Source organism: Lonchura striata, chromosome 6 (assembly GCF_046129695.1).
Source record: "Lonchura striata isolate bLonStr1 chromosome 6, bLonStr1.mat, whole genome shotgun sequence".
NCBI lineage: Eukaryota > Metazoa > Chordata > Aves > Passeriformes > Estrildidae > Lonchura > Lonchura striata.
In genome coordinates, this window is record NC_134608.1 from 53,803,510 (window position 1) to 53,817,825 (window position 14,316).

The following is a 14,316-nucleotide window of genomic DNA, read 5'->3' on the forward strand; positions in this document are numbered from 1 at the left end:
TGACGGCAACGCGGCGGGCGGTGGCGGCGGCGGCGGCGATGGCGGAGCTGCGTGCGGCGGGCGCGGGGCCCGGCCCGGCCGCGCCCCCCGGGCCCGCGGCCCTGCCCGCGGCCCCCGGCGCGCCCCCGGCCCTGCCCTCACCGGCGGCGAGCGTCGGGGCGGCACCGCCCCCGACGGCGGCGCCGGCGGCACCGACAGCGTCGGCGGGCGGCGGAGCCGGCGCGGGCGGCGGCGGGGCCGGTCCCGGCTCGGCCCGCGAGGGTTGGCTCTTCAAATGGACCAACTACATCAAGGGATACCAGCGGCGCTGGTTCGTGCTCAGCAATGGGCTGCTCAGCTACTACCGGTACGCAGCGGGACCCGGCCGCCGCCCCGCGGGCCCCCCGTGACCTTGGCGCCGGGCTGAGCCAGCGGCGGGAGCGGAGCGGCCGCGGGCCCCCGCACCGAGCGGCGGAGCGCTCCGTGCCCCGCTGCCGTCTGCGAAGGAGCGCGGCCATCACCTCCCCGTCCCCGCGGTTGTCATCTCCGTGTCACGGGGGTGTCACCTCCCGGTCACCGGGGCTGCTCCTGGCGGGGGAGGGGGTCCTTAGGCTGCTCCTCGTCGCCCCTCAGTGCCAGCAGGAAAGGGGGACGGTTGTCACATCCCTGTCCCCGTGGTTGTCACCTGTCTGTCCCCGGGATTGCCACATCCCTGTCCCCGTGGGTATTGGAGGGTGGGTGGGTTGTGGCGGGGGTCTGCAGCCCCCTCAGCCTCCCGCAGCTCCCGGATCCCGCTGTCCCTCCCGGCAGCTCTTCCCGGTGGCCTCGTGTGTTGTCACCCGCGGCGACACCTGAGCCTGGCGGGGGGGTGGCCTTGTTCCTCCATTATTGATGGGGAACCGGAGCCTTTGGCTGCTGCCGGCTCCGGTTACACCGCTGGCAACGGGGGGGTCACCGGGCTGGGGGTGTCCCGGCTGGATGTCACCTCTCTCACCCGCTGACGTGGAAGGGGAGTGCCAGCCTGGCGTGGCCTCTCTGAGACTTCATCCTCGTCCCAGCCCGTGCCAGGATCCGGGAAGCACCGGATCCCTGAGGCTCCAGGATCCCTGAGGCCATTCCTGAGGGCTGTGGATTTGTCCCTCCAAAGCGACATCCTCAGGCTTGGCCCTGCTCCAGCACCACCAAACCCTCCCTATTAATAGCCCTGGCTGCCGGGCTGGGAATGCCGAGCCCCCTGCACAGCCCCTCAGGGGCTCATCCCGGGAATCCCAGCCCTGTCCTACCCTCACCGTGTCCTCATCCCGGGAATCCCAGCCCTGTCCTTCCTTCACTGCGGCCTAATCCCAGGGATCCCGGCTCTCTCCTTCCCTCACCGGGGCCTTCCTGTGCAGATCCAAGGCGGAGATGGGCCACACGTGCCGTGGCACCATCAACTTGGCCACGGCCAACATCACCGTGGAGGATTCCTGCAATTTCATCATCTCCAATGGTGGAGCCCAGACCTACCACCTCAAGGCCAGCTCCGAGGTGGAGCGGCAGCGCTGGGTCACCGCCCTCGAGCTCGCCAAGGCCAAGGCTGTCAAGATGCTGGAGGAGTCAGGTACAGAATTCCTGGATCCATGGCGGGGTCACAGTGCACTCAGGGTAAAATTCCAGTGCCTGACAGTGCCCAGGACAGGATCAGTGTTTTCAGAGTGGGATCCCAGTGCCAGGTTCCCAGAGCCCCACAGGTGGCAAGAATCCCAGGGCAGTATCCCAGTACCCCGCAGGACCCTGGGCAGGGCATTAGTGTTCCACAGGATCGCAGTGTCCCCAGGGCAGTGTCCCAGTGCCTCACAGGGTGCCAGTGCCTCCAGGCATGATCCCAGAGACCCCAGGGCAGGATCACAGGGCAGCATCAATGTCCTCAGGGCAGGTTTCGAGTTCCTCAGGGTCCCAGTGCCCTGGGCAGCATCCCAGCATCTCCAGCAAGAAGGTTTGGAAGGGGATAGCCATGTCCATGCATGTGTGACCCAAACAGCCTGGCATGCACACAGAGATGGACCATGAGTGTTTGGGAGCCCTCAGGGATTTGGGGATCCCCTCGTGCCCTTCCTGGCAGCCCCACCACCTGCTCCTGGCATGACATGATAATCCTGCACTTCCCATCCCTTCCCACCCGCAGACGACTCTGGCGACGAGTCAGTGTCTCAGACGGACAAGACGGAGCTGCAGAACACCCTGCGGATTTTATCCAGCAAAGTGGAGGACCTGAGCACCTGCAACGACCTGATCGCCAAGCACGGCACGGCCCTGCAGCGCTCCCTCAGCGAGCTCGAGGCCCTGCGGCTCCCTCCAGACAGCACGGACAAGATCAAGCAGGTCAACGAGCGGGCCACGCTCTTCCGCATCACCTCCAACGCCATGATCAATGTGAGTCCCCGTCCCAAGGATTCCATGGTGGGAAAAGCCCTCACTTCCATGCTGAGCACTGTTTCCCCGCAGGCCTGCCGGGATTTCATGCTCCTGGCACAAACGCACGGGAAGAAGTGGCAGAAGTCGCTGCAGCAGGAGCGAGATCAGCGGATCCGGCTGGAGGAGACGCTGGAGCAGCTGGCCAAGCAGCACAACCACCTGGAAAGGGCTTTCCGGGGAGCCACGGTGCTCCCCGCCAGCACGCCCGGCACTGGAGGCTCTGGCAAAGGTGGGGAGGGACAAGTGCTGTGCCCAAGCGTTTCCCAGATACTTCCTGGGATTTTCCAAGCCAGGCTCAGCTTCTCTCACTCTGCTGATCCCAAACATCTGTCCCATCTCATCTGCGTAATCAAGTGATTCTGGCATCCACAACAGGGTCCAAACTGACTCCTCTGAGCCTTATTTAACACCCCTCAGAGCTGGGGTGGGGTGTGACCCCCTCGCCTTTCTGATGGTGACAGGGGAGCCTTCAGAGGGAAACTGGGAATGATGTCCCTTCCTCACCAGCCCTGTCCCCTTTCCCAGATCTGTGCTGCCCTGCCAAAGGCGACATGAGTGACGAGGATGACGACAACAACGAGTTTTTTGATGCACCGGAGATCATCCCCATGCCCGACATCATGGGCCACAAGTGAGTTTTGGGGGAGAGGGGAATCCCCTTGGCTGCTCGGCTCTGCTTGGGAATGTTCACCCCCTTTCCCCCCTTCCCAGGAGAACTGGGAGCAACATCAGTGGCACCAGCAGTGACATCAGCCTGGATGAGCAGGTGGGATGGGGGTTTATGGTTTGGGGGTGCCCAAATTCCCATGGAGGTATTTTGGGGATCACAGAGATATAACAGCCTTTGTCTCCCCTGCCTCTAGTACAAGCACCAGGTTGAGGACACTAAGAAGGAGAAGAGAACCCGCATTCCCTACAAACCCAACTACAGCCTCAACCTCTGGAGCATCATGAAGAACTGCATCGGGAAGGAGCTGTCCAAGATTCCCATGCCAGTGAGTACAGATGCAACTGGTGGGTGGGCGTGGGGCACCCCGGAACCCCCTTTTTTTGACCCGTTCTGTCTTCCAGGTGAATTTCAATGAGCCACTGTCCATGCTGCAGCGGCTGACGGAGGACCTGGAATACCACGAGCTCCTGGATCGGGCAGCACGGTGTGAGAGCTCCCTGGAGCAGCTGTGCTACGTGGCTGCTTTCACCGTGTCCTCCTACTCCACCACCGTCTTCCGCACCAGCAAACCCTTCAACCCGCTCCTGGGGGAAACCTTCGAGCTGGATCGCCTGGAGGAGAACGGATACCGCTCCCTCTGCGAGCAGGTGCGGCCGGCCCCTCTCTCCCAGCCTTTCCTGGGCCGCTGGGATGGCTGGCACTGAGCTCTCCCCAATCCCGTTTCCAGGTGAGCCACCACCCGCCGGCCGCCGCCCACCACGCTGACTCCAAGAACGGCTGGACGCTGCGCCAGGAAATCAAAATCACCAGCAAATTCCGAGGGAAATACCTCTCCATCATGCCTCTGGGTGAGCACCCCAGGAGTGTGTGGGATCTTCAGGACCCCCCGAGGTTCCAGGTGTGGTTCCCAGTACAATCTCCCTCCCTCAGGTACCATCCACTGCGTCTTCCACTCCTCCGGCAACCACTACACGTGGAAAAAGGTGACGACCACCGTGCACAACATCATCGTGGGGAAGCTCTGGATAGACCAGGTGGGAAGTTGTGGATGGGAGGTCTATGGAAGTGTGGATCCCTGGGGAATGTGGCATGGGTGGGTCTGACTCACCTCTCCACAGTCAGGTGAAATTGAGATTGTCAACCACAAGACAGGGGACAAATGCATCCTCAAGTTTGTCCCTTACAGCTACTTCTCCCGGGATGTGGCGAGGAAGGTAAGGACACAGAGCCATGGGACACACTGGGCTGCTCATGACTGCGGTGTGTCCTGATCCAGGCTGTCCTCTCTCCTGCCAGGTCACCGGGGAGGTGATGGACCCCTCAGGAAAGGTGCATTTCGCCCTGCTGGGCACGTGGGACGAGAAGATGGATTGCTACAAGGTCCAGCTGGGAACAGGGGACAACGGAGCCGAGGCACGGCCACGAGCCCACGAGTCCGAGGACAGCCGGGTGCTGCTGTGGAAGCGGAACCCGCTCCCGTGAGTGGGAAAAACGGGAATGAGGCAGGCCCAGGAGCCGGGCTGCAGAGCCAGCACTGAGCCCCGTTCCTTGCCATGCCGCAGGAAGTACGCAGAGAACATGTACTACTTCTCGGAGCTGGCGTTGACCCTGAACGCGCCGGAGAACGGGACGGCCCCCACGGACAGCCGGCGGCGCCCGGACCAGCGCCTCATGGAGAACGGGAGGTGGGACGAGGCCAACGCCGAGAAGCAGCGGCTGGAGGAGAAACAGCGGCTCTCCCGCAAGCGCCGCGAGGCCGAGGCCGCCCGCGCCACCGAGGACGGTAAGGCACGGCTGTCAGACAGGGATGTGTCCCCTCGGTGTCCCCACCAGGCCCTCACCCCGCTGTGCCCCCCAGGGACACCCTACGATCCCTACAAACCGCTGTGGTTCGAGCGGAGGAAGGACCCGGTGACGCAGGAGCTGGCGCACGTCTACAAGGGGGGCTACTGGGAGAGCAAGGAGAAGCAGGACTGGAGCTTGTGCCCGGATATTTTCTGAGCCCGGCGAGAAGAGGAGGAGGAGGAGCGGCGGGGGGGAGGGATGAAGGCCAGGACCCCCCCTGTCCATCCGTCTGTCTTAACCGTGTGTCCCCGTGCCTCGCCGTGAGCGCCGGCCGGGCTTTGCCTTAGCCCACCCAAACTGACCTTGAGGAGCAGGAGCCAACACAGCCACCCCAAAAGCCGTGCTGGAGCAGAGGGGCTCTGTTCGTCCCACCCACCTCCTCGGCACCCTGGGGTGGGGGGCACGGCCGCCCCCGGGGTGGGGGGCCCCGGGGAAGGCGCAGCGGGGCGAGCCCGAGGCTGGCCTTGGTCTCCCCCCTCCCCTTTTATTCCCATTCCCCTTCGCCCCCAGGAGTTCGGGTGCTTTTGGGGTCCGGGGGGGCCAGACTCCCCCCCAGCCTGTTCTATAGGTGTATATTATATATATGTAGAGAGCAATCGGGGTCCCCATCTCCCCCACAGCCCCCAGTTTGGGGGGTCCCCACCCTCCCTGGGATGGCCCCCACACGTGGGGACCCCCCCCTGAGGTGCCTTCCCTGTAGGTTTAGGGCAGGGGGAGGGCCTGGGTTTTGGGGGACGTCTCTCCAGGGTGCAGTGGGACCCCTGCACCCCCAGACACTACAGGGGTGGGGAGATACACCGTGGGGGGAGTCTGCACCCCTGAATCTGAAATTGGGGGCATTTGATGCCTTTTTATTTTATTTTTTTCTTTTTTTGGGTTGTTTTTTTCTTTTTTTTTGTCTCCAGAAAAAGAACTAAATTAAAATCTGTGAATGCCCCAGCCCTGCGCCTGCTCTGTGGGGTAGGGGGAGGGTCCAGCCTCTCCCTGCGACTGATTTGGGGGGGTACCCCCTACTCCTGTCAGGATTTGAGTGGCAGCACCCAAACAGGGACTTGAGCCCCATTCATGGGATTCTCCAGGAGCCACCTTGTCCACTCCTCAGGTTCTGCTGTCCCATGGCAGGTGGGGGATTGAGGGGTGTCTCCTGTGTCCCCCTGTGTTCCCCACTGGGTTTGGAGTGCTGGGGACACCCCGGGTGACTTCAGGGGGACCCTTGACTCTTCCCGGGAACCCATTTTGATCACCTGGTATGGGGGGTGTCATCCAGAGAGGGGAGGTCCCGAGTGGCCCTGGGGACCCCCTGGGGACACTTCCATGGGCAGGGAGGGATATCCCAAGGGATTGTGGGGACTCCCTGCAAGTGACATAGGTGCCCCCATGCCCTGCCCTTCCCCATGGCACGTGCCCCCGCTGTCTCCACCCCTGGGTGGCTCGAGTGGCCAGGGGAGGATGCTGACCCCACGTCCTTCCCCACAACCAGCAGACACCTCCATCCAGCTCTGCTCAAAGGGGTTTATTGGGCCCCTGGCCTCCGCTGGCTCTGCCACCACAGCCGGTGGCTTTTGGGGTCGGGGGTGTCGCGTCTGCCCCGTTCCCAGATTCTCCGCTCCAGCTGTTCCCTCTGAACCCCAATGTTGGCAGAGCTCTCGGGTCCATTGGCCAGACACGGAGGGGCCAAGGAGGGGCTGGGGGGGTCAGCCGGGGGTCCCCTCCTGCCCGGTGTCTCCGTTACCGGGATGACAGCATCATCACGAACTCTGCGGGGCAAGGAGGGGACGTCAGGGGACCCGGGGCTCAGCCCCTGCCACGGCCCCCTGGGGAAGGGGCTGCCCTCACCGTCGAAGTCCACGTGACCGTCCCCGTTGAGATCCACGTCCTGCAGGATCTCGTCCACCTCCTGCGCCTTCAGCTGCTCCCCGAGCAGCGCCGCGATGGCCTCGCGCATCTCGGCCGTGCTGATCTCCCCGTCCCCGTTCATGTCGAACTGCGGCACCCGCGGGCTGGGGGTCACCCTCCCACCATGGCCACCGGCACCCCCAGCTCCTCGTGGTCACCCCCATGGTCATCATTCACCCCAGTCAGTGTTCTCTCTGTGCCTGTGGTCACCCCATGGTCATGGTTTCCCCATGGTCATTGTCTTCTCCTGCCTGTGGTCACCGCTATGGTCTTCTCATGGTCAGAGTCCCCTCCATGTCTGTGGTCACCCCATGGTCCCCTCTATGGTCACCATCTCACCGTGGTCTTCCCATGATCACCATCCCCTCCATGCCCCCATCATTACTGTCCCCACCAGGGTCTCTCCAGGGTCACTGTCTCCACCATGCCTGTGGTCCCCTCATGGCTGTGGTGGCCCTGAGGAGGGGACATCACACCCACTGTCCCCGTGGCGGTGGCCGTACCTCGCGGAAGGCGATCTTGAGCTCCCTCACGCCCACCATGTGCGCCGTCTCCTCCCGCAGCTTCGGGCCCATCATCTGCACAAAGTCCTCGAAGTCCACGCGGCCACCCACTGCGGTGGGAAGGGGACACCCTCAGCACCCCAGCGACCCCAGGTCCCCTCCCTGGGCCCCCGGCCCCACTCACTCCTCATCTTGATGTGCTGGGAGATCTCGATGAGCTCCATCTCGGTGGGCATGTACCCCAGCGTGCGCATGCAGGCGCCCAGGTCCTTGTAGCTGATGTAGCCATCCTGGTCTGTGTCAAACTCCTTGAAGGCGTCCAGCAGCTCTGGGCATGGCCACGGGTGGGAAAGGGACATCATCAGGCATGGAGGGTCACATGGGCACCGTGTCACCCCAGGGCAAGTCCCTTCTTGGGTGTGGGTGACCCCTCCATGGCCACGTCCCCACAGCAGATCCCTCCATGAGGAGGTGCCCGCTCCATTCCCCTAGGCCCATGTCCCCACCCTGTGCCCCCTGCTCACCATCCAGCTCCTCCGGTGACAGCTCCCGCTCCTGCGTGGGGCACACAGAAGGGGTGACAGCAGAATGAGACCCAGCTCTGTGTCCATCCCCCCTCCTCACCCCCTCAAACCTCGGTGTCACCTTTGTTAAGCGCAGGCCAAAATTAACTCCAGCGGAGGATTAGTGGGATTGGAGGCAAAGCTCCGCCCTGTCCTGTGCCTGCACCTCCCACCTGCCCTGCCCCGGTCCCCGTGTCCCCACTCCTGTCACCCACCCCAGGGGTGTCCCACTCCGGGACCCCCAGGCTCTGGATGGGATGTGCCAGGTGGCCATGGATGCTGCCAAGAGGAATTGTGCTCCAGAGGTGGAGGAGCAGCATTTTTACCCCCACAGAGCTTGGCTGTCCCTTCAGGATGTCCCCTCTGTCCCCAGCACCATTCCCAGCACGCATGTCCCATCTATCCCCACAATTCCAGGCTTTCCAGCAGGTCCCTGAGCCCATTCCCACTGTCCCCATGTCCTCATTCCTAGGGTCCCAGAGTGTCCCCAACTGTGTCCCCACTGTCCCCATGTCGTTTTAATCCCCAAGGACCCAGACTGGGGACCCAACAATGTCCCCAGTGCCCAACATTCCCTTCATCCCCAGGGTCCTGGAGTGTCCCAACACCATCTTCACTGGCCCCATGTCCCCTCTGTCCCCAGGGTTGTGGAACATCCCCATCCCACCGTCCCCAAGCCCATCCTGCCTCAATGCCCTCTTCATCTACAGGGTCCTGGACTGTCCCTGTCCCCATTCCCAGATTCCCCATGTTCCTTCCATAGCCAGGGCCCTGGATCAGCTCCACTGTCTCCATATCCCCATGTCTCAAATGCTCCACATCCCCTCCATCTGCAGTGTCCTGGACTATTCCTGTCCCCACCCTCACTGTCCCCATGTCCCCATATCCTCTCCATCCCCAGGATCCCAGAGTGTCCCTGATCATGTCCCCAAAGCTCCTGTCCCCCTTCCATCCACAGGATCTTGGACTACCCCTGTCCCCCTCTCCCCTGTCCCCACATCCCCTCAATTTCCAGGGTCCCTCCATTGCCACCCTCATGCCCACGTCCCCTCTGGTGTCCCCACCTTGCCAAAGACGGTGTTGAGGAAGGGGGAGTAGGTCTTGGTGGCAGCAGCGTGGGGGTCGGTGGGACCCTTCTTCCCACTCTTCTGCCCGTGCCCACCGTGCCGGTGCTCGGAGCCGGAATTCTTGGGGGCCGGGGCACTGACGTCCTCGGGGGCTTTGGGGGGTTTTTCCCCCTCCTCGTGCCCCCCTTTCCCCTTCTGCGGGGGCTCCGTGTCCTTGGGGGTCCCTTTGTCCCCGCGGGAGCGTGGCATGGGGCCGGGGCCGGGTGGGCAGCGGGTGGGCAGGGAGCAGGACCCCGGGACGGCCGAGCCGGAGGAAGGCGCAGGGAAATCCTCTTACACCCCCCGTGACCCCCCCAAACTCCCCCCGCCGCGGGCCCGCCAGGGCAAAGCCAATTAGCGGTGATTAATGGCAGGAAACAGCCACGGCCACCGGCCCCCGGGCACGGCCACCGGACAGGTCCCCACCAGCACCCCGGGGTCACCACCGAGACCCTGAATCCAGAGGTGACACCCAGAGCCACCACTGTCCCCAGCACTGCCCAATGCTCCCAGCGGTGACACCCCAGAGCCACCACTGTGTCCCCAGAACAACCCAGGTCCCCAGTGGTGACACCGCAAGGCCACCGCTGTGTCCCCTCACCTGGCACCTCTCCCCGAGCTCCCCCCACCTCTAAGGTAGGTCCATTTATTGTCCCCCCCAGGGTGGGGACTGGCGGGGTGTCCCCAGGACATGACTTGGGTGGGTGACATGACAGGGTGCCACAGGGGGCTTCAGAGGGCAGGGACACCCCAAAATGAGAGCCGGGGGGTGACACAGCGGGGCGACACTGGTGGAGGTGACAGCAGCCCTGTGTCATACTGCCATTGCCCCTGTGCCACCCACTGACGCTGTCTACGGGGACCGTACGGCCGGGCTGCCCCGTCCGTGAACTGCCCCGTCCGTGGGGGGCCCCATCCGTGGGATGCTCCCGTCCGTGGGATGCTCCCGTCCGTGGGATGCTCCCGTCCGTGGGGCGCTCCCGTCCGTGGGATGCTCCCGTCCGTGGGGGGCCCCATCCGTGGGATGCTCCCGTCCGTGGGGCGCTCCCGTCCGTGGGATGCTCCCGTCCGTGGGGGGCCCCATCCGTGGGATGCTCCCGTCCGTGGGGGGCCCCATCCGTGGGATGCTCCCGTCCGTGAGCTGCCCCGTCCGTGGGGGGCCCCATCCGTGGGATGCTCCCGTCCGTGGGGCGCTCCCGTCCGTGGGATGCTCCCGTCCGTGGGGGGCCCCATCCGTGGGATGCTCCCGTCCGTGAGCTGCCCCGTCCGTGGGGGGCCCCATCCGTGGGATGCTCCCGTCCGTGGGGCGCCCCGGTGCCCCCGCCCCGCCGGTGCCCCCGCCCCGCGGCCGCGCAGGCGCGGGGCGGCCCCGGTCACTTCCTGCCCCGCCCCCGCCGCCGCCGCCGCCGCTCCCGACGCCGGCACCGGCCCCGGGCTCCGACCCGCCGGTGAGTGCGGGCACCGGTACCGGCCACCGACCCCCGTCCCGACCCGCCGGGCACGGTCCCCCGGGGCCCCCATCCGCCTTCCCGGGGCAGCCCCATCCCCGTTCCCTGCGCGGCCACCCCCTGTCCCCGTCCCCATCCCTGTCCCTCTCCCAGTCCCTGACCCCATACCTAGCGGGACCACCCCATCCCCTTCCGCGTCCATGTCCCCATCCTCGTCCCTGTCCCCATTCCTGTTCCTGTACCAAGCGCGGCCACCACCGGCCCCATTCCTGACCCCGCCCCCGTCCCCATCCTTTTTCCTGTCTCCATCCTTGTCCTGTCCTCGTCACTGTCCCCGTACAGAATGAGGCCACCACCGTCCTCATTCGTAGCCCCCCATCCCTATCCTTGTCCCCATCCCTTTCCCTGTCCCTGACCCCATAGCCAGCAGGGCCACCCCTGTCCCTTGATCTCTTGGAGCTGTCCCTGCCCTCCTTTCCATCCCCACCCGTGTTTCCAGGAGGACACCCTTGTCTTTGTCCCCATCCCGAATGGGACACTCCCTGTTTCATTCAGAGTCCCCATTCCTGGGGTGCTTCCTGACTTCCCTTCAGGGAGGTGGCAAGGACAGGGGTGTGTCCCCAGTTCCTGGTTCCTGAGAGTGGCTGAGCCACCCTTTACTGCGGTGGAAAACAGTGACAAACCCAGTTCGGGGGACACCCTATTCCCAGGCCGCCTCCCTGGTGGCCCTGCCTCCCCTTTTGGGGTATCCCAGCATACCTGACCGGGGCCGGGGCGCTCCCCAGCCATGTCCTTCCGGAAGGTGGTGCGGCAGAGCAAATTCCGGCACGTGTTCGGGCAGCCGGTGAAGACGGACCAGTGCTACGATGACATCCGCGTGTCCCGCGTCACCTGGGACAGCACCTTCTGCGCCGTCAACCCCTCCTTCGTCGCCATCATCGTGGAGGCCAGCGGCGGCGGCGCCTTCCTCGTCCTCCCCCTGCACAAGGTGACAGCGGGGCGGTGATGCGGAAATGGGGGTTTGTGCTGGTGGGTGACCCCTGCCTGCTGTCGCTTCGTCCCCAGACCGGACGCATCGACAAGTCGTACCCCACGGTGTGCGGCCACACGGGCCCCGTCCTCGACATCGACTGGTGTCCCCACAACGACCACGTCATCGCCAGCGGCTCCGAGGATTGCACCGTCATGGTGAGGGGCGGCACAGGATCCTGGGGGGTGGCAGGGGTCATCCCGCTTTGCTCACTGTCCCCTCTGTCCCCTCAGGTGTGGCAGATCCCAGAGAACGGGCTGAGCCAGCCGCTGACGGAGCCGGTGGTGGTCCTGGAGGGCCACTCGAAGCGCGTCGGCATTGTCACCTGGCACCCCACCGCCCGCAACGTCCTGCTCAGCGCGGGTACGGGGGGACACGGCGGGCACATGGAGGGGGCCGCGCGGCCGAGGTGACCCCTGCCATGTCCCCCAGGCTGCGACAACGTGGTGCTGATCTGGAACGTGGGCACGGCGGAGGAGCTGTACCGCCTGGACGGGCTGCACCCCGACCTTATCTACAGCGTCAGCTGGAGCCGTGATGGCTCCCACTTCTGCACCGCCTGCAAGGACAAGAGCGTTCGTGTCATCGACCCCCGCCGTGGCACCGTGGTGGCCGTGAGTGTCCCCACCCCCCTGGCGGGCCTGTGTCATCAGGGCGCTGCCCTGCACTGGTTCTTGGGGAGAATCCCCTGCTCCCTGTTCCTGTCCCTTGGTACACCCCATTGTCCCGTGTTCCGTGGGTGTCCTTGTCTCCTGGTTGTCCCCACTGTCCCCTGTCCCTCGGTGCCTGTCCCTGGGGTGCTGCGGGCACCGGTGACAGCCGTGCCCCCCAGGAGAAGGAGCGGGCACACGAGGGAGCCCGTCCCATGCGCGCCATCTTCCTGGCCGACGGCAAGATCTTCACCACTGGCTTCAGCCGCATGAGCGAGCGGCAGCTGGCACTGTGGGACATGGTGAGTGGCGCCCCGGGGGTCCCCGGAACCATTTTGGTGTTCCCCGCGTGCCTGACACCTCATCCCACCCCAGGAGAACCTGGAGGAGCCCATGGGGCTGCAGGAGCTGGACTCCAGCAACGGGGCTCTGCTGCCCTTCTACGACCCCGACACCAGCGTGGTCTACGTCTGCGGCAAGGTACGGAGCTCCCCACCCTGCTGGTGGCACCCCCGGAGCCAGGGTCCCTCCTAACGGCGTGTCCCCAGGGCGACTCGAGCATCCGCTACTTCGAGATCACCGAGGAGCCACCCTACATCCACTTCCTCAACACCTTCACCAGCAAGGAGCCCCAGCGGGGAATGGGCTGGATGCCCAAGCGCGGGCTGGACGTCAGCAAGTGCGAGATCGCCAGGTGGGCACGGGGACAAGAGGGACGAGGTGAGGGACCCCCAGATCCCCCCAAAACCTTCCATGACCCCCTCTGCTCCCCCGGCAGGTTCTACAAGCTGCACGAGCGCAAGTGTGAGCCCATCATCATGACCGTGCCAAGGAAGGTGGGTGGGGATAGGGGGATGTGGGCTGGGGAAACCCAGCAGGGCTGGTGGGAGTCCCCACGGGGACTGAGAGGGGTCACCCGACAGGACACGGGGCCGTGTGGGGTTCCTGGGCAGGACATGGGAGCAATGGGGGGTCCCCAGTGAGGCTGTGTCCCCGTGGCATCTCTGGGGGTCCCCCTGAGGATGCCACCTCTCTGACGCTGTTGGGGGCAGTCGGACCTGTTCCAGGACGACCTGTACCCGGACACGGCAGGCCCCGAGGCGGCCATGGAGGCGGAGGAGTGGGTGGCGGGGCGCACGGCGGGGCCCGTGCTGGTGTCCCTGCGCCAGGCCTACGTCCCCAGCAAGCAGCGGGACCTCAAGGTGAGCCGGCGCACGCTGCTACATGACAGCCGCGCCGCCGGCGCCGCCGCCAGCGGGGCCACCATGCCACCTCCCGCGGCCCCCGCGTCCACTCGCTTCAGTGCCCCCCCGGTGCTTGACTCCGGCAGCACCACGGTAAGGGGACAGGGGGGACAAGGGGGACAAGGGGGACAAGGGGGACAGGGGGGTGTGGTCGGTGTGGGTGGGGCTGTGCAGTGGGTGCGGTTACTCTGGTGGGCGATGGGTGGGTGTGGCAGGTGGGTGCGGCCATAAGCAGTGGGTGTGGCTCTGCTGGGCGTGTCCCCTGACGGGGCTGTCCCCCAGGGAGGTCGCCTGGAGGAGGTGCTAGAGGAGGTGGCGGCGCTGCGGGCGCTGGTGGCGGAGCAGGGCCAGCGCATCTCCCGCCTGGAGGAGCAGCTCAGCCGCCTCGAGAACGGCCACGTGTAGGGACCCTCTCAGGGACCACCGCCCCAGGGACTACACCTGCACCCCAGGGACCCCCCTGAACCATCTCGCCCCCCTGGGGTGCTCCCCCTTGCCCTGCTCCAGGCCCTTCTACCATTGGGGGGCTGGCTGCCCCTCTGGCAGCTCCCCGCTTCCCCCCATTGCCTTACTGGGTGCTGTCCCCCCAAATCATGGACCACTCTCCACCCCTGCCCCCCATCCCTCAGGCTGGGGGGTTCCTCCTGGGATCAAAGATTACCCCCTGCACCCCTCAGTCCCTGTGTGGGGTCTCCCCCCTTTCTGTGGGGCAGGGCATGATCTACCCTCCTCAACTGTGAAATACTGTCCCCCCTATATTTTGGGGGATTTTCCTCCCCTCTCCTCCTTGTGTCCCCCCTTTCCATTCCAGTGCAAGATCAAAAACTATATTTTCACTCCAAATAAAGGATTTATAAGAAAAGCGATGGTTGCAGGGCCACCTGCAGGGTGACAGAGCGGGGGCAGGAAGGCGCAGCGGTCACGGGTG

The 14,316-nt window shown here is 65.1% G+C and overlaps 3 protein-coding genes across 6 annotated transcripts; 2 read left to right on the forward strand and 1 right to left on the reverse strand.

Annotated features, from left to right (window-relative positions):
• Positions 1-38: 38 nt before the first annotated feature.
• OSBP (oxysterol binding protein) lies at positions 39-5,327 on the forward strand. 2 transcript variants are annotated; one of them, XM_077784334.1, is made up of 14 exons: positions 39-346; positions 1,371-1,579; positions 2,144-2,391; positions 2,464-2,662; positions 2,959-3,064; positions 3,145-3,199; positions 3,297-3,428; positions 3,505-3,750; positions 3,831-3,951; positions 4,034-4,137; positions 4,222-4,317; positions 4,400-4,581; positions 4,666-4,886; positions 4,962-5,327. In XM_077784334.1, the coding sequence occupies exons 1-14, from the start codon at positions 39-41 to the stop codon at positions 5,102-5,104; spliced, it is 2,370 nt and encodes a 789-aa protein (XP_077640460.1). In that variant the 3' UTR covers positions 5,105-5,327. The 2 variants fall into 2 exon arrangements, with proteins under 2 accessions (XP_077640460.1, XP_031360961.2); XM_031505101.2 differs by having other exon boundaries at positions 4,666-5,327.
• Positions 5,328-6,676: 1,349 nt separating this feature from the next.
• On the reverse strand, positions 6,677-9,301 carry CABP4 (calcium binding protein 4). Its single transcript, XM_077784434.1, has 6 exons — positions 8,975-9,301; positions 7,872-7,902; positions 7,532-7,675; positions 7,348-7,457; positions 6,785-6,932; positions 6,677-6,705 (listed from the first exon to the last, which is right to left on the reverse strand). The coding sequence occupies exons 1-6, from the start codon at positions 9,224-9,226 to the stop codon at positions 6,677-6,679; spliced, it is 714 nt and encodes a 237-aa protein (XP_077640560.1). The 5' UTR covers positions 9,227-9,301.
• Positions 9,302-10,398: 1,097 nt separating this feature from the next.
• On the forward strand, positions 10,399-14,250 carry CORO1B (coronin 1B). 3 transcript variants are annotated; one of them, XM_021556120.2, is made up of 11 exons: positions 10,399-10,464; positions 11,250-11,452; positions 11,530-11,652; positions 11,728-11,857; positions 11,927-12,108; positions 12,327-12,446; positions 12,520-12,624; positions 12,693-12,838; positions 12,923-12,980; positions 13,197-13,481; positions 13,671-14,250. In XM_021556120.2, exons 2-11 carry the CDS (start codon positions 11,252-11,254, stop codon positions 13,791-13,793), a joined length of 1,473 nt encoding a protein of 490 aa, XP_021411795.1. In that variant the 5' UTR covers positions 10,399-10,464; positions 11,250-11,251; the 3' UTR covers positions 13,794-14,250. The 3 variants fall into 3 exon arrangements, with proteins under 3 accessions (XP_021411795.1, XP_077640461.1, XP_077640462.1); XM_077784335.1 differs by having other exon boundaries at positions 11,530-11,857; XM_077784336.1 differs by having other exon boundaries at positions 11,530-11,857; positions 13,675-13,710.
• The last annotated feature ends 66 nt before the right edge of the window (positions 14,251-14,316 follow it).